This window comes from Mirounga leonina, unplaced genomic scaffold (genome assembly GCF_011800145.1).
Source record: "Mirounga leonina isolate KUSES-001 unplaced genomic scaffold, KU_Mleo_1.0 Mir_172, whole genome shotgun sequence".
In the NCBI taxonomy this organism is placed as follows: Eukaryota; Metazoa; Chordata; class Mammalia; order Carnivora; family Phocidae; genus Mirounga; species Mirounga leonina.
Window position 1 is genome coordinate 14,803,107 of NW_023270442.1, and position 18,826 is coordinate 14,821,932.

Here is an 18,826-nt window from a genome sequence, read left to right on the forward strand (position 1 = left end):
CTCCTCCTCCTCCTCCTCCTCCTCCTTCTTCCTTGTCTTCTAGATTTTATTTCTTTAAGTAACCCCTCACCCAACATGGGGCTTGAACTCACAACCCCGAGATCAAGGGTCGCATGCTCCACCGACTGAGCCAGCCAGGCGCTCCAGTGATAGCCTTCTTTTAACTGAAATATACCTTTGCAATTAACTGGGTAAATCCAGGGAAATTAAGGCAGGTTTGGGGCCACTCTAAGGTGAGGAGGAACAGTTGTTTGAAGAGAAATCAGCGCAAGGGGGACTTTCGCTCAGTCATAATGCATCCTGTGATCTGAATGTTATACATACATTGAAATCCCAAGGATCCTTCTGAATGGAACAGACGCCTGCTAGAGAAAGAGGAGATCTCTATGGACGTGAGCCCATTTGTTATGGAAAAACAGCAAAAGGACAAATCTTCACATTGTTTAGTTATAAGCCCTTGAGTTTTCCCTCGTTAATTCCTGAGTTATCCTACTTCGTGATTCCTAGTAATATATGGTAGGCAAGCTCTGTAATTACTAAGAACTACTTAATTACCTGTACATTTGTCTCTTGCATCCCAGCCTCGAATCCGTCACCTCTGTCTAACCCTCCTTGGTATTTAAATAGCTAATCTGGTGCCGACTGCTGAGTTAACGATGTGCAAACCTCTAAGCACCTTCACCTTGACCTTCACAATTGTGTTTCTTTGGTATTTCCTTTTGTGTTTCTGTGTATGAACTGACTTGGCCTTTGCTAATAATTAAAAGTATTCGCTGAAGTATTCACCAAAGTCAGTAGATAAGAATTTCTGTGGACAGTGTGTCTGTGACATTAGCTTGTCCCCCAAAGTATAAAACCAACTGAGGTGAGTATTTTTGAAAACTGGTTGGAGTCGATACATATGTATTTGAAAGCATCCATGTATTCATTACTCAGTAGGTATTAGGCTTCTGCTATGACGTGCTCAGTCCTGTCCTAGGCACTGACAACAAAAACCCCTGGCTTCATGCACCAGCATCCTAGTGGGGTGGGACTGGGGAGACAGATAATAAAGAAGCAAAATACATTATATGTCATGGGGAGATAACAACTATGGGAAAAATAAGGCCGAAAAGGCTGACAGGGAGTAGGAATTGAGCTTTAAAATAGGATGCTTATCCATTACTCGCAATAGTCAGGATATGGAAACAATGTGTATATCTTTTGATGGATGAACTGAGAAAGAAAACATGCTATATACACATGATGGAATATTATTCAGTTTTTAAAAAGAAGGGGAACCTGCCTTTTGTGACACCTATGGGGCATTCTGTTAAGTGATCAGATACAGAAAGACAATACTGCATGACCTCACTTATATGTGGAATCTAAAGGGTCAAACTCATATAAACAGAGAGTAGAACGGTGGTTAGCAAAGGCTGGGGAGGGGAGGGCGAAGTAGGTAGGTGTTGGTCAATGGCACAAAGTTTCAGTGATGCAAGATGAATACGTTCTGGAGATCTAAGGTACCACAATGTCACCATTAATTAATATAGTATTGTATATTGCTAAAAGGGTAGATCCTAGATGTTATCACCACAAAAATAAGATAATAAAGTGAAATAGGGTGCTTAGAGGAAATAGCTTATGAAAATCTCAACAAGGTAAGGGGTGAGCTACACAGATGTAGGGAGCAACCAGGCAGACAAATGCCCAGCAAATTCTGGCAACAGCAGAAAGGCTGATGTGTAAGAAGCCAGTGAGACCAGAAAGAGATTGGGGTGCCTGATTTTATAGGATACATACTTGATGGATAAGGACTTGACTTTTTCTTGGTGTGAGACAGGAAGCCTTTGAAAGGTTTCAAGCATAGGGATGCCCAGCTGGCTCAGTCGGTAGAGCATGTGACTCTTGATCTCAGGGTTGTGGGTTCAAGCCCCATGTTGGGTGTAGAGATTACTTAAAAACAAAATCTTTAAAAAAAGAAATAAAAAACAAAAAAAGAAAGGATTCCAGCATAAAAGTGGCCCAGTGGACTCGTGATTTCGAGGGGGGTCATCTGATTGTGGGGTGGAGAACAGACAAGAAAAGCAAGGGGAAACCAGGACCAGATGGGAGGTAATGGTGGCTTGGTCCAGTGGGGAGCAGTGGGCGTAGAGAGAAGAGGTTAGAGTCTGGATATGTTTTAAAAAGCAGAGATAATAGGATTTATTGGCAGGTTGGATGAAGGGTGTGAGTGAAAGGAGTTAAGGTTTTCAGAATATGCATGTATGAGTATAAGAGTGTAAGTCTATATAAAGCTGAACATTATCCAAAGGTGTCTGGCTTAATTGCTTGCCTATTTACTTTTGCTCTATCCCAAAGCCCTGCAAGGCTTTGTTCGTTGCTGTATGCCCAGTGTCTAGAATAGTCTCTCTCTCTCAAAAATGAAGAAAGTATTTATTATGAGTAATGGAATTACAGAAAAATTGTAAAGAGCTCTGTTATTCTCTGTCTTTCCAATTTTTAGCTTGGAGTATTTAATGTATTTAAAAATAATACGTTTGTTTAATTATAGAAAATAAAAGAAATTTGCAGAATTATGTGATGTAAACATTTAACAATTGTTTATTAAGATTATGATTAAAATGTGAAAGAGTCTACATTCTACAAATGGCCTGGTGTTATTTTGAAAGCCAATGTCAATGTGAGTAAATAAATCTAAACAGTATACAGGAATAAATCCTAATCCTATAGAATAAAACAGCTTTGTTGGATGTGCAGGATCAGTTGCTAGGACAGAATAGACTTTTTTATTGCTGTTTTTCGACACGGACACTACCTGGGGCTAGCCTTCAGCCAGCCAGTCAACTGTACTGAGTTTGCGTCCATGAGTTAATCGTCTCTTGATTATCGCTTGATTCAAAAGGAGGTTTTTTGTTTTTTTTTTTTTAATTTTTATTTATTTATTTGACAGAGAGAAAGACAGCGAGGGAGGGAACACAAGCAGGGGGAGCGGGAGAGGGAGAAGCAGGCTCCCGGCCGAGCAGGGAGCCCGATGTGGGGCCCGATCCCAGTACCCTAGGACCATGACCTGAGCCGAAGGCAGACATTTAATGACTGAGCCACCCAGGCGCCCCAAAAGGAGGTTTTTTAGAGATGCCAACCTTCCCATAACCAGGACATTTCTTTAAACCTTGCTTGAGTTAAGGCTCATGGAGTATTGTTACTCACATACGTAAGTGCCTTTAATTTGTTTTTTTGTGAAAACAGAGCACTGGAGACAGTTGGTTTGTTATTAAGAAGCAATGTATAGATGTAACTAATCTTGGATGTTTCCAAGTAGAACAAATACACCTAGAGCCCTGCAGTGGGTCACAGGACCACACTGCATGTTTACATTCTGAAATCCAAAAAACTCTGAAAACTGCCAGCTTTTGGGGGGACCTCATCTGGAAGCAAAGCCAGACTGACCAGAACTCATTTGGTGGTGAACTTGAACTGCGGTCCCTGAAGCTATGTATGGTTTTTACATATTGCATCTAATGTGAATTGTGCCACTGCAGAAATAATAACGTGTCTGAGCACAGGGTCGTGTACCGCGTTACATAATATACACTGGAAAGTATAATATACACTCTGCCATCTTTCTATTTCCAAGAATTCTGTTTTCTGAAACACATCTGGCCTCACAGGCTTTGCATCATCCTGGACTGTGTTTGCTGTCTGGGGCTGATGGCGCTGACTTTGTCCTTCCTTAAGAAATAAGGCTGTCTCGCTTTGCAAATGCTGCAGGATTTTCCCGGCGACTGGAGCATTTGCAAAGCAGGGTCTGTGTCTGACAGTTCTGTCTAGTTTCTATGTGTGCGTGCCGTGCTTTGTGGTGACGAAGCTGCCGGCCCCTTCCTTTCCCGATAGGGCACACCCTTGGAGAAAGGTAGCACGAATCTAGGTGACACTGGGCTCCTGTCTTGTCACCTGTCAGTGATGGAAAATGAGTATTAGAAGGAGGCATCCTGGTGGTTGGCTAAATGGGTGACTCAAACCATATCAAAAGATACCAGCTGATCTTTTAGTGATGACAGAGCCCTCTGTGGACGTGATAGACTAACGTGTATCAGGGCAGTATCAAAGCCATTAAAAGCCTGACAACTCAAATCAGTCTTGAGTTGGGCTCCCTGCTCCATCACATTTAGACTGGGGTTTCCCGGGGCAGTGGGGTCCTCTCTGTAACCCATGTGATTCAGCCTAACTCATAATAAACTTACTACATAATTTTCATCATAACTTCCTTTTCTTGGGGAAAAGGTGTCCAGTCTGGGATTCCGGGAGGTTCCTAACCCCGTAAATTCCACAGCTCCCCTCTTTAAATCTTGTATTTTCACCTCCCTATCCCCACCTCCCCAAGCCCTTAACACACAACTCAGGCTAAAACACTAGCCATGGGTTTAGAATACCTAGAATCTGAAAGATAGACTCTTAGAGTGAAGGATCTAACCTTTCCCCAGTATAAGGCCCCCATACTTGTCATACCTTGAGGAGAGGGCCCCTCATGCACAACAGAGCCCATCTCTGGTCAGAGCAGCTCAACCGAAACCGACTCCTCTTGCTTCTATATGGGGGCCTCAGGAACTTGCAGGAAGGGCCTGCAAAAATTGGAAGGTGGTTTCCCTTTCTCCTTTCTTCCAGGATTTACCCCACTTGCTCTTGGACATTGAGGGAGCACATGGGCATCTGCATTGGGTACCAGCTGAGAAGCTTAACTAACGCTTGGGTCCCTGGGGGAAAGTGGTGATTAGGTCTTTGGGTGTCCAGTGTGGGGTGTTGGGGGGGGTGATTTAAATGGCTCTGGAACTTGATGCCATTACAGAACACCCAAGCTGCCAGTAGAACCAGGATCTTTTCACTGAAATCCAAAGGGCCATGAGAAAGGCTGTCATTGGCCAGGCTCCCAGGCCACTCGAACAGGGAGAGAGGAGGGGGTGCAAACCCCGCCCAATCCCCAGGGGGATGGCATTGGCACGGATGACTTCTGGTCAGCCCCAGGACGGCAGGCCAGGCATTTCAAAGGGTGCGGGAGCTAAGAGGCCTTCCCCAGCCACGCTCTGCTCCTCCGTGGCCCGCGCCACCAGGGAACCCGGGTCAGAATTAGAGTCCGGGTGGGAAGCAGACGTGTAACCGGGGAGACGCAGTTACGGTGGAGGAAGATACCAGAAAGCTTAAACCGGGCGAACGGGCGCAGTGTCTTGGGGTCGAGCCCATTTTGCCCCCAGGTCCAGCGCTCCGCCCCGCCGGGCGGCCCCCTTCCCCCGAGCCCAGAGCGGGGCGTCCTCCTGGAGCGGGCGCAGGGGGCCCCTGGCACCGAGCTCCTCGCCCAGGGCCACTGGCTCTATCAGCAGTGTCGAGGAAGGGTCTCCAGTGGAGGACAGGGATCTGCGGCCATGGCCGAGGCCGCGGAGCTGGAGGGGGCCTCCCCAGGTCCCCAGGGGCCGCCTGAGGGCCCCGCGCCTCGGGCGGAGAAACCTGGCGAGCTGGGGGCCGCGGGCCAGGAGGCGGAGCGGGAGGAGGCCAGCGAGGGCGCCGCGGAGGCGCCGAGGAGCGAGGGGGCGGGCGCAGCCGCGACGGCCGCGGTGAACCGGGCGGAAGGCACCGATCCCGACGGAGGGTGCGCGGGCGAGCCGGGGCCGGGCGCGGACAGTGGCCCGGGGGCCGAGACGCAAGGCGCGAGGGCAGCGCAGGGCGAGGCGGAGGCCGAGGAGGGCGCCCCCGGGTGTGCCGAGGTCCCCCAGGGAGAGGCGGCGAGCGGCGCCGAACAGGTGGAGGAGGCGAGCCCCGGCTGCGGCACGCAGGGCGAGGCCTCGAGGGAGGTTCAGGGGGAGCCCGGGGAGCCCGAGGCCCCCGGGGAGAAGGAGAAAGCGGAGCAAGGGCCGGAGGAACCCGGAGGCGGCACGCCGGGGGCCAGCATGGAAGGCGCGGGGCAGGCGGGAGGGGCGCACGGGGCCGAGGGTGACCCCCGGGACGGAGGGGACCCCAGCCCCCAGCTCCAGGCCGAGGCCACGGAGGCCGCAGCGGCGGAGATTGGGGGGTGCGGCCCCGGGGAGCTTGCAGGGGAGCCTCGGGGTGCAGCGGCGGGCGCCGCCGCCGACGAGGCGGGGGCCCCGGGGACAGAAGAGTCGGAGGAAGTGGCCCCGGGGGACGCGAGGGCGGCAGCTGTCGAGGACGGGGACCAGGGTGGACCCCAGGAGGAGATGGAGGAGGCAGAGGGGGAGAGGCAAGAGCGCGGCCCGGAGGGGCCAGGCGAGCAGGCCGCAGCCGGGGGCGAGGAGGAGCCCCCAGACAGCAGCGGCGCGCCGGCGGAGGCGGCCGCGCCAAGCGGGGCCGCGGGGCCGGAGGCCGAGCAGCCGGAGGCCGAACTCAGCAACCACCTGGCGGAGGAGGGCAGCGTCGAGGGCGGGGACGAGACCGCGCGGGTGAACGGCCGCCGGGAGGACGGCGAGGCGTCGGAGGAGGGGGCCCCGCGGCAGGAGCACGACATCACCCTCTTCGTGAAGGTAAATCGAGCCGTCCCCGCAACTCGTAGCGCTTTTTGAGCCTTGGTCTTCCAGGTGTCCTGATTGTCGCTTCTATTCACAGCCTGGGGGTCATGGGGGAGTTTCAGGAGCGTTTGGGGGAGACAGGATGGTTTGGAAACAAAGAGGTCGGGTAAGGGTCGTAGGGGAAGTGGGGGTGCGGGTCCAGCATCCCACTGTCCTTTGTTCTGAAAATCCTAACTGGCCCTTCTAGTCCGGAGATTACTGAAGAATCAATGAAAAAAAAAAAAAAAAAAAAGAAGAAAAGAAAAAGTGACACGCCCTCTTGATGTTCAAAGCAATTCATGCCAAAGGAAGCTCTAATACTTGAAGTGGGAAAAAAAAAATGCGAACAGGTTGTAATGTGAGAAGTCTCCCCAGGACTCAAATTTCAGAGGCCCACAGTTGGCCAATGTTTTCAGCTCCAAAAAAGTATCCCTCCTTAGTATTTGGAAGAAAAGTGGAAATTTATTTAAATATTATAATATTTGTTGAGCATTTTAACATTGGTTTTGGAAGAACACGAGATGCTGGGTGACTTGAACATCATCTGCCTTTATGTCATATTTCAACCTCGCTTCAAAAGCAATGATTTTGTTAAAGAATCTGTAGGACACGACTGAGGAAGTTTGGAGTTTAAAGAGGCCTTTCTACAAGGCATCGAAAATAAGGGGCAAGGTCCAGCTGTAGCTCCCACACACGGGGATCTTTGTTTAAAAAAAAAAAAAAAGCGCTTTCTGAGGACCTTTGGCCAGACCAGGAGAGCAGCAGATAATAAGGTCAAGAATGTGCATTGCATGTTCAATCATAATCCTTTCAAAATACTTTCAGGCTTATAGAAGCCAGTTAGGACCTAAAGCTCCTTGACAGGAATGTAAGCAAATTCTAATAAGCAAAAGGAGAAAAGTTTCCAAAGTGATTAACACCAGCATTTCAAGAATCATTTGGGGGGCAAGGGAGTTAGGGAAGAGAGGGCATGCGTTTGTTTCTTCCCTAGTGGGAAGGCGTTGTTCTGAGCATTTCTGAAGCCCCTGGAGCATATTAAGGTTAAGTGTTGGGATATAATATAAGGGCACAGCCTCTAGGAAGGCCCCTGGGAGTTGGGCGTCTTCAGGAAAGGCCAAGGGGAGTGGGAGGGGAGGAGGAAGGGGAGAGCTGAACACAGTGCTGCCTGTATGTACCCCAAATCTGCTCTTGATTTAAGCAATTCCCCGTTGCTTCGTCTCATGGCCACTTGCTTCCAGCACATCTTTGCAGTTTCTTGTTACGGTTTTTGAAATACAGTAACATCTTCCTACCTTGTCTTCTTGCTTCCATTTCCCAGCTCTCCTGGCTAGGCCTTCGGTGATAGCCAGTGAGCTAGGAAATGAGATCCGATCACTTTGTTTCTGAAAGTATAATTGCACCAGTTGCTTATTGTAGACTTTCAAATGAGTCCACCCTCCTTAGCCAGGCCACAGGCCACTCACGATGGCATTTGTGCCTCTGCGGTATTGCCTGGGTGTCCCCCCCGACTTTGTCACCCATGGTACCACCAGGCCAGCCATATTGAAGTAGTTATCATTCCTTGAGAGAACCATATTCTTGCCTGCCTGGAAATTGTACAGGTGCTGTGCCCTCTGCCCGAATCGAGTTTCTTCCCCCCTCGCCCCACTGCCGGCCTCCTGCCTGGTTATCTCCTGTGTGTCTAGACTCAGCACAGGCCTCATCTCCTCTGGGGGGCCTTTGCCAACCCCAGGCCGGGTTGGGTGTCCCTCTGTTGAAGGTCCACTCACACATTGCGTGTTTTATCTCTTCCCTTGACTGTGTGAAATTCATCTTCCATCCTCCATGTGGAGCCCAGGCTTGGAACATGATGGAGGTTTGAATGGGTGGCTGCTGGCACGAGGTGGTATATACCGTGGTAATCAATAGTAGGGACCTTAGAACCAGCGGGATCAAATCCTGGCTCTGCTACTTTCTTGCAGTGTGACCTTGGGCAAGCTACGTGACCTTTCTGTGCCTTTGTTGCTTATGGATAAAATGGGGATAATCATAGTACCTACCCCCCGAGGTTGTTGTGGGGATTCAAAAATTAGATTCCATAAAGCACTTAGAATAGTACCTGGCTTGAAATTAAGCATAGTGTAAATGCGCATTCTTGTCATTTTATCTGCTCAGCTCCCACAAACGTCCATTGATTTTGCACAGAAACAATCCCCTGCCCATTCCATCCCTGCCTCTTTTTTTTTTTTTTAAAGATTTTATTTATTTATTTGTGAGAGAGGAGAGAGAGAGAGAGGGCACAAGCAGGTGGAGTGGGAGAGGGAGAAGCAGGCTTCCCACTGAGCAGGGAGCCCGATGCGGGGCTCGATCCCAGGACCCTGGGATCTTGACCTGAGCTGAAGGCAGACGCTTAACCGGCTGAGCCACCCAGGTGCCCACCCCCCTTTTTTCTTAAGAGAAAATCTCTCTAGGTAGCTAATTGCCTCCATTCTCTGGGGATAGGAATGTTATGAAACGTAAAAATAAATTTTTTTTCCTCAGATCCTGCTCAGGAGAAGTTTGTGTGGGCAGAGGCAAGGGGCTTGTCATGGACAGCTTATCCAGATTGTTCTTTTCTGACGTGATCCGCTTGGTGCTCAGTTGCCTGCTTCCACCCCGCCTTTTTTTTTTTTCCTTTAAGAAAACAGATCTCCAAACAGGGAGACTGGTCTTTAAGCAACTGCTACTTGATATAAGGTCTGAGGGTCACTTAAGATGTGCCTCATCGGCTTGTTAAGGCACCTCACTTTCACTTTGTTTTTCTCCTACAAATCATTCCCCTTAAAATCAAAAAGACCCCAACGCCAAAATCAGGCAAAAACCCTTTAGACGCTTCTATCTTTTGCGTTTGTCGTACTTGATTTAAAATCCTTAAATTAGTTTAAAGTAGGATTTCTTTGCCAAATTTAGCTTTCTTGAGGTTCCTTCTTTGGGCTCCACTTTATTTGGACCACACTCCAGAGTAGACATCTGACCTCCTGGGTTTTGTAAACATGTTGAATTTTTCTGTGCCATCTCTGGAGTGCAGAATTCACAGATTTGTTCTGTAAGGAGAAGTACTGCAAACATTCCAAACGTTCCCTTCGCCTTCATCTGACAGCCTAGTAAACAGAGTTGTAACTAATTAGCCCCTATTTTATTTGTCAATTTTTAACTTTTACATTTCCCCCCTATTGTTTTTAAATAAATACATCAGCTACAAATATACCACACAGTGATAACCTATGACCCAGCAACAGGTGCAAATCAAATCTGCTTCTACTTTTAGCCACCTGGTAGTTTATAGTCTCCATCTTTGTGGAAATTGTCATCTTACTAATTTGTCATTTTGTTTTATTCTGTAAGTATGCAAGAATGTATTCTTGTAAAAAAGCCAAGAACATACAGAATGCGCCGAGGAGAGCTTCCCTGGATTATTGTATGGGGAAATTAATTGCTAATCATGCTAATTCTTACTTTTGTTTTTTTACAAAGACGTATTAATTATTTGTCATCAAATTATAGGGTAACCCTGCAGTATATTTAGTAAGAAAGATTCTTTTCTTCTTTACTCATAACAGGGGGTAACAACATAATAACATACCAACATAACAGTAACAAACGACAAAATACTGACAACAAAGAATAAGGTAGGGACTTCACTAGCTGTGGGGATTCAGTCACTAAGGAAGTCTTGCTTACAGATTTGGTGCTTCTAGTCCAAAAGTACCTGGTGATTGTGTATACTCTGAGGCAAGGTCTAGGGGTGGGACAGTCTAAGATACGGATTTCCTGGCAAGTTTCACATGACCTAAAAAACTTCAGGGTGACCAATGAATAATCCTGGGCCAGAGTCTAAGAGTTTCTTAAACTAGGTTTTGGACACATTTAACTGTTAACATGCAGCTACTGTGGAGCTCAAAAACTTGCATTTACCATCACATTTGGGTCTCTAGACAGGTGGAATTGGTGATGGAATGAAGTCCAACTCAGGAAAGACGTGACCTCTGAATAGGCATTGTCACTGAGAACTGCCCCCCAACGTAAATGAGTACATAAATGGAGCCAGCCAAGTAGTGCCACACCACGTGGCCACGGGAGGGTGGGAGGGGTAGGTGTGTGTCCAGGAGCGGCAGCTGAGTGAATCCTGGTAGACCAGTTGGCTGCAGCAGTCCATGCACCATTCTCCAGGAGAGAGCATGCTGAGACCATTCTGTGGGGGCTTGGTGTCCGAGAAGCTTGTAAGGGAGGTGGTATTTTCATAACTATGTGTGGACTATGACCATGTGCTCTGAAGGGAAATGAGCAAAGATGCATTTCTATGACTTTTCCTCTCCCTGCAAAATAACATTTTTTGTTATTTGTTTTCTGAGTGTCTTATACAACTTGCTTACAAACACATTTTTTAAATTTAAATTCGATTAGCCAACATATACTACATCATTAGTTTCAGATGTAGTGTTCAATAATTCATCAGTTGCGAATAACACCCAGTGCTCATCACATTACATGCCCTCCTTAATGCCCATCACCCAATTACTCCATCCCCCACCCACCTCCCTCCAGCAACCCTCAGTTTATTTCCCAGAGTTAAGAGTCTCTCATGGTTTTCTCCCTCTCTGATGACTTCCCATTCAGTTTTCTCTCCCTTCCTTATGATCCTCCGCACAGTTTCTTATATTCCACATATGAATGAAACCATATGATAGTTGTCTTTCTCTGCTTGACTGATTTCGCTTAGCATAATCCCCTCCAGTTCCATCTAGGTCGATGTAAATCGTAAGTATTCATCCTTTCTGATGGCTGATCTTACAAACACATTTATGAAATCAGTAGAGTTAGTCGGGGTGGAAACTGAGGTCAAACACCATGTTCTGCTAACCTCTGACACACATGCGTACGCACATGCACACTGGGGGTCATGGTCCCTCTCTCCACGATGAGAGAGATCCACGTCGTAATTGCTTCTCCACATCGTGTCCTCCTTCTTTAGCATGGCGGTGGGTTTGTTCTAAGCTCTCAGTCAGTGCTTTTTGGTAATGATAGGTAAATAGCTGAATGGATGCATAGTCCAAGGTGACTCAGCTAGTGAGAAGCTGGACACAAACCTGTTTCCCACTGTCCCAGTCCAGCATCCCTTCTGAAAGGGCCTGAGCCATTCTCCTCCATGAAGATGTCTTGGCAGCAGGGCTGCAAGATGCTGGAATTCCCTCAGGGCTGTGGGAATTTTTGGCTCTGCTTTGCTGGGTACACATATACCACAGCTTCTGCCCCTCACTGGGCTAATGGGCCGTGTGCTCTGGACTCCTGGAAGTAAGTGAGCGATCATGCTTCACCCCCAGCATGAGCTCCTCCTCCTCACGGGGGGTCTCCTTTATAGCCTTGGTTTCTCAAGGTCAGCTGTTCTCCAGGAGGCCGCCTCTCAGATATCCTACCTCCCTGACTAGCTGGAGATCTGTAAGATACCTTCAGAAACACCACACTGGATTCTTTAAGCAGGTAAATTTACCCTTTAGTTTCATATACATAGAAAAATAAAACCTAGACTTTGAAGGAATGTATAAAGTACAAAGCTCTGAGCCATGGTTTAGGTTCAAGTGGGTCACAGGGCTGTAGATGAGTCTGTTAACTTAGCCCATGTGGATTTATCACCTCCTATGTGTTAGGCGCTAGAGTTTGGGGACCCAATGTGAAGCAAGACAGACAGGGTCTCGGCCCTTACAGAGTTTACCATCTAGCGCAGAGGACGGAGACTGAGCACTGAAAGCGTGTGGTAGCAGGGACTGCAAAGATTTGCCCACCATTGCCCTCCCAACCCCCAGCCAGGGTCTGGCACATAGTAGGCACCTGCTTAATGCTGGCAGGAAGGGGAGGAGGGAGCGAAGGTGAGTAGGAGGCTGTAGGAGTATATAGCAGAAGGACCCGCAGATACAGTGATGGTCACTAAATTGTTATCAATTTGATTGTATTTGGGGAGACACAGAGAGTGGGACCCTCTGAGAGTCCCTAGTACATATTCTTCAAGATTTTTGAAAATAGGTTTCCTTTGCTCTAGCCACTCTCTGAGATCCTGTGAGATTCAGCAAAGACAAGTTTTCTCTGAGAGTTGGGGAGGTGGATGTTTAAATCTCCTAAACTCCTTTTCCATCATTAATGTCTGCTTTTTTTTTTTCCTGACAGAATGCTGATTCATAAACTAGGTTTTGTATTTGGGCATAGTTGGGGGTGGGGGAAGATTCTTTCTTCACAATATAGACAACTTCTAAAGACGTCAACATGTCTTCTGGCAACCCATTCTCCTCCCCATAGGGAGACAATATCCAATTCCATTTTCAGCTGGAGTCTGCAAACCTAAAATATTTATTGTTGGGCCCTTTAAGACAAGGTTTGCTGACCCATGGCTTAAACCTCCTTTGATTCATGACCTGGGACTAGATACATTGCTGCTGGCACAAAATTGGAGTTTTATTTAGCAAGGAAGAAGGGGAATGACTATTGAGGAAAGAATCAGCAGTGTCTATCACAGTGAAAAATATTTAAGACACTACACATCTTATACATGTTGTTGGAAATGTTATTTTTCTGTGCAGTCCCTGATCTTGATTTAGGTGAGATTGAAGTAAAATAGAGATTATAAATATAAAAAGATACAATGCAATGCAATGCAATGAAAAGGAAGTCTTTTTCTGCCCCTGAGGTCCATCCAGCCTCTCAGTTTTTCTTCCTGGAGACAGCCACTGCATATCTTTCCAGAGATATTCTGTGCATATGCAAGCTTACATGTAAATATTCTCACTGTATTAGTTATCTAACACTGTGTAGTAAATTACTCTAAGACTTAGCACTCTAAAACAACAAACATTTGTTATTCACAGTTTCTCTGTGTTAGGAATTTGGGATCAGCTTGGTTGGGTAGTTCTGTCTCATGAGGTTGCAATCGAGATGTTGGCAGGGCTGTGGTCTCATCTGAAGGACTGGTTAGGGTGGTGGTGGGGGTCCACTTTTAATGTGGCTGACTCACATGTCTGTTGGCAAGAGGTTCAGTTCTTTACCACTTGGGGCTCTCTCCCTGGGCTGCTTTGGTGTGCTCACAACATGACATCTGGCTTTCCCCAGAGCACAGATCCAAGAGAGAAGAAACCACACACTGTCACTTCTGTCTTATTCACTAAGTCCAATACTCAAGGAGATCGAAATTAAACTCCACCTTTTAAAGGGAAAGTCAAAGGATTTGTGGACATATTTTTTTAAAATACCACACCCACCTTTTTTTTTTTTTTTCATATAAAGTAATACACTGGAAATACACTGGGTTACATCTTGCTTTCTTTATTTAATAGTATATCTTAGAAATCATTCCCTATTGGTACCTGTAGCTCTATCAAATTCTTGTTAAAAATTTCACAGTTTTCTAGTGATGGGTATACTCTATAGTCAGTCTCCTACAGGTGGATGTTTAGGTGGTTTCCTCTTTTGGGTGTTAAACCATGCTGTAGTGAATATCCCTCAAACAGATGTGTAATCACATATGGAAGCTCAGTCCTTAGAAATGACATTGCTATGGGAAAGGATATGCCTGTTTAAGATTTTGATAACCTTTACCAAATTTCCTCTTCAGAGGTTCCACCACATAATGTCCCCCTGACACAGTATGGAGGCCATGTTGATTTCCCCAACCTTCCCCACTCAGAGTTTTCTCAGACTTTTTGAAGCTGAGAGGTGAAAAATGATGCCCCTTGTCATTTAATTCACATCTCTTTTGGTGTGTGTGAGACTGAGTTTACTTTTATAGATCTAACAACTTTTGGTATCTTTTTTCCATGAGCAACTTGCTTATGTCCTTTGCCCATTTTTCAAATCTACGTTTGGCCTTATTCTCCCTGATTTTTATATTAAGGAAATTAGGCCATTGTCTGTCATGTGGGTTGCATATATTTTTATGGGACTATTTTGACTATTTGTACTGGAGTAATTTATCCTTTTAGTCTTAGTAACTTCTTGGAATTGATGCACGGGAAAACAAAACATAGGCTGTGACAGAGCTCTTAGAATCTCAAGCTTCGTTTACTAGAATCTTAAATGCTCTGTTTTACTTTATATTCTATAACTTCTTGAGTCCTGAGGGATTAGGTATTTCAAGTCTTGCCTTTCTCCTTTCCTTTTTAATTAGCAGGTAACATTTTTATCAAGCGCGTGCCCTTGGAGAGTTACATTCTTTCTTACATCGTAAGAATTCCTACTCAAAACAAGGTTTAAAATATATAGATAGCAGGATCATTTCATGCCACTCTGCTCCATCTGAACAGGTAAGATATATCACTTTGATCTTGGTGTGCCATCTATTGGGATGAACTTGAGTCCCACAAATTAAAACTATGGTGAAAAGTAACCATATGTGGTGCAGTGATATAAAAATATTGCTTCTGAGGTTGTCTCTTAGCCAGATGTTCTACTTGTGCCCTCATCTGTTGAAAGAATCGACCAAAATTTATAGAGAATGATGACAAATCCTATTGTAGACATCCAGTGAATTGTGGAAGACTACCCAGAGTTTATATTTAATTAGTGGAAGGGTAACTGAAATACTCAAATACCAAAGATCATTTGGAGAGATACTTCGGCAGCTTCTCAGGGGATAGTTCTATGGGCAACAGTTGATATATACTTATTCAGTCTGCAAGGGTGAGTCTAATATGATATGTGTGTGTAAGAAATCATCAGATTAGAAATAGTCTCTAATTCCAGATTTTTACTAGGTTTATGGACTCTACCCTCAACTCACTGTTTCTTCTCCCTTTTGGGCTTGGTTGGCCACATGAACGTTGAGTCTTTTGCTGTGGGGAGAAGTAAAAGCTTCATTTCAGTCTTCCAAACTCCTGAGCGATGTTTTGAACCCAAGTGGCTGCCAAGTATCAGACATTGTGCTTGGGGCTGGGGTACAACAGTGACAAACAGTGATGAACACAGCCCCTGCTTTCCTAGAGCTTTCAGCCTACAGAGTGATCCAGAAGGAAATGGCTAGAGTGCATGGGGAGCACGGGGGTGGGGGTGCTAGAATAGGTGGGGGGTGCACGATGGCAGGCTGTGCAGTGAGCCTTAAAGGGGGGAGGGGATTTGGCCTCTAGATCTCTGATAGCCTGGGCTCTGGCCTTCTGCTGCAGTCCCTTCCCTTTGGAAGATTGTGCCATATACGATGGATGGGAAAGTGAATGAGCAATGTACAAGCATGCCTACCGCATCAGGTAAAAAGAATTGGGTGGTCAGTTTTTAATGATGTATTTTGCAGAATGTAAATTTTATAATCTCATAAATTCTTTCCATCTAAGTTAGTAATGCCTCACACGTCATCACATTGCATTCACAGACCTTGGCTTGTGTCTGAGCACAGTAACTGAACAGCTGTTAAAGGTCTGAGCATGTTGCAAATCGTCTTTGGTTTTCTGTTTCTATGGCAGAGACTGTAGTAAGGAATATAGTAGAAGAATAAAAAATGGGGGAGAGAGACAGAGGTCACTGAGTGGTGTTCAGCTGATGGATGGGCCCATCTGAGGGGTCCAAGGCAACTTCACGCACTTGTCTAGGGTCTCGGCAGCATGGCTAGAAGGCTGGGCTCAGCTAGGCTCATCAGATGGAGCACCTACACGTAGCCCCTCCAGCTGGTGGCCTTAAGAGGGTCAGTGAACAAGGCAGAGCTGCATAGCTTTTTATAGTGAAAACCACACAGCATCACTCACTCTTACCATATTCTACTGGTGACCAGGCAGTCACGGGGGGTCTGGCCAGATTCGGAGGGAAGAGAGAGACTCAGACCCCATTTCTCAATGGGAGGAGGGTCAAAGAACTTACAGCCACCTTTAACCCACCACATGACGATGGGATGTCAGGGTGTGCCAAAATGCTTCAATCGTCTGTTTATAGATCCAGTTCTTTACTAACTTGAGCTGGTTTAAGAAAATTTTAGCAGTGCCTCAAAGCAGTGGAGTTATGTTTTTTATCCAGTGATGGGCAGAGCGGCATCTCTGCTGCATTTACCACAGCAAATGTCAATACCATATAATTACCGTAATTACAACACACGGGCAAGGAGGGCCTCGAGCTGAGATCTGGGCCACTCCATGTACCCTTTCTAGAGTCATTTCTCTGTCATCTCTACGAAGCAGCCATTTCTTCTTCTTCTTCTTCTTCTTCTTCTTTTTTTTAAAAGATATTATTTATTTATTTGAGAGAGAGAGTGAGAGAGAGAGCACAAGAGGGGGTAGGGTCAGAGAGAGAAGCAGACTCCCCGCCGATCAGCGAGCCCAATGCGGACACGATGCGGGACTCAATCCCGGGACTCCGGGATCATGACCTGAGCCGAAGGCAGTCGCTTAACCAGCTGAGCCACCCAGGCACCCAGCAGCCATTTTTTCTTATGAAGGAGAAGAGACACTGTGCCAATTAAGTAGAGACTCGCCCCGGCGCCCCCTTTTGTTTCCGAGTGTGGGGGTTCAGAGCGGTTCCAGAGTCACAAGAGACTTGGGTCCCCTTTCACAAAGCTGTGTGATTCTGCTTTCTGGCCAGGAGGGCTCTCCCCTGGAGGGGTGGCCAGCCACTGTGGGAGGAGAAAACCCGGACCCATTCTGCCCAAGGCTTTATCTTTGTGTTTTTCTAACCTTCCTGGGGGGCTTAGGATGCTGCGGTCTAGTAGGAAGAGCCTCCTTATGCACCCCCAGCAGTGCCCCCTGAGTGCCCCCCGCCCGGCCCCAGTGGGTGGGGGGAAGAGGACTGAGGGCAGGAGCTCACTGTGGGGGTTCTGATGGGGCCCTTCGGACAACAGCCACAGGCATGTCTGACACACTCCGCACATCACAGACCTCACGTGCTTTAAAGGCCATGCAGAATAAAAGTGTTATTGGTTTGGAGATCCAGGGACACGGGGCTTTCTTCCTAAATGAGGGAAATTAACACTTTTTTTGGGTGCCTTGGGGTCAAGGAGGCAATGAGTTCGAAGACTCTTGGACCGACTTATTCTCCACCCCAACTTTCTTCCCTTTGTTTGAGCTCCAGGCGGGGATGCCTTTGACTCTGTTCCCATACATGGTCAGACTGGATGGAGTTTTGGGTTGCAACTCAATGGCTTCTTTGTGTCATTTAACTCTGCAGAGAATTCGATGCTTAAGAAAACTCAGAAGTATTAACACATCAGATATGAGCGGCACGTTTTTTTGTTAACTGCCACTTTAAGCAATATATTATGACCCTGCGTCCTAAACATCAGCAATAAAATAAGATTGCTCTGTCACTCTCCAGATATTGATATTTGCTGTAGAAAATATTGCGGAGATATCGCTCTGCCCATCACTGGATATAAAAAACATAACTCCACTGCTTTGAGGCACTGCTAAAATTTTCTTAAACCAGCTCAAGTTAGTAAAGAACTGGATCTATAAACAGACGATTGGAGCATTTCGGCACACCCTGACATCCCATCGTCATGTGGTGGGTTAAAGGTGGCTGTAAGTTCTTTGACCCTCCTCCCATTGAGAAATGGGGTCTGAGTCTCTCTCTTCCCTCCGAATCTGGCCAGACCCCCCGTGACTGCCTGGTCACCAGTAGAATATGGTGGGAGTGATGCTGTGTGGTTTTCACTATAAAAAGCTATGCAGCTCTGCCTTGTTCACTGACCCTCTTAAGGCCACCAGCTGGAGGGGCTACGTGTAGGTGCTCCATCTGATGAGCCTAGCTGAGCCCAGCCTTCTAGCCATGCTGCCGAGACCCTAGACAAGTGCGTGAAGTTGCCTTGGACCCCTCAGATGGGCCCATTCACCAGCTGAACACCACTGAGGGACCTTTGTCAATGCCACGTGGAACAGAAGGGTCACCTAGTGGAAGGCCTTGTCCTGATTCCTGACTGATGAAATCACGAGACATAAAAAAGCAGCACCCCTTACTACATTTGGGGTAATTTGTTACTTGGCAGTAGGTAACTGGGAGGTATGGCTTATGTCTCTTCTAATCTGGGTGGGTCAAAAGACAGGGCATGGTGAGAGGGACGGAAGGGTTTAAGGCCAGTCCAGGAGTGGGCAATACAAATGAAAGGAAGGCTCCCTGTGGCTGGCTCGTCTGTTTGCTGCATACATTTTTCCCCTCTGCGGTCACTATAGGGACTGGAATATTCTCAGCCTTTCAAGAACGCAAACCACCAGGGTATATAAAAACAGACTGCATTATTAAGCAGGCTTTCCAGAACAAGATGTTCCTTTGTTGTAATAATTCCTTTCGAGAATTTTACAAGGAAATAAGCTTTTCATGTCCGT

The 18,826-nt window shown here is 46.8% G+C and overlaps 1 protein-coding gene and 1 non-coding gene across 2 annotated transcripts in view; both read left to right on the top strand.

Annotated features, from left to right (window-relative positions):
- The first annotated feature begins 1,856 nt into the window (after nt 1-1,856).
- On the top strand, nt 1,857-1,929 carry TRNAK-CUU. Its single transcript has one exon. It is a non-coding gene; the product is annotated as a tRNA-Lys (tRNA).
- A 3,470-nt stretch (nt 1,930-5,399) lies between these two features.
- Nucleotides 5,400-18,826, top strand: part of CLIC6 (chloride intracellular channel 6) — a 40,281-nt gene continuing 26,854 nt past the window's right edge. The window contains exons 1-2 of the mRNA XM_035017707.1: nt 5,400-5,585; nt 5,637-6,509. Coding sequence (XP_034873598.1) covers nt 5,400-5,585; nt 5,637-6,509 — 1,059 coding nt within the window. The remainder of the gene's footprint in view (nt 5,586-5,636; nt 6,510-18,826) is intronic.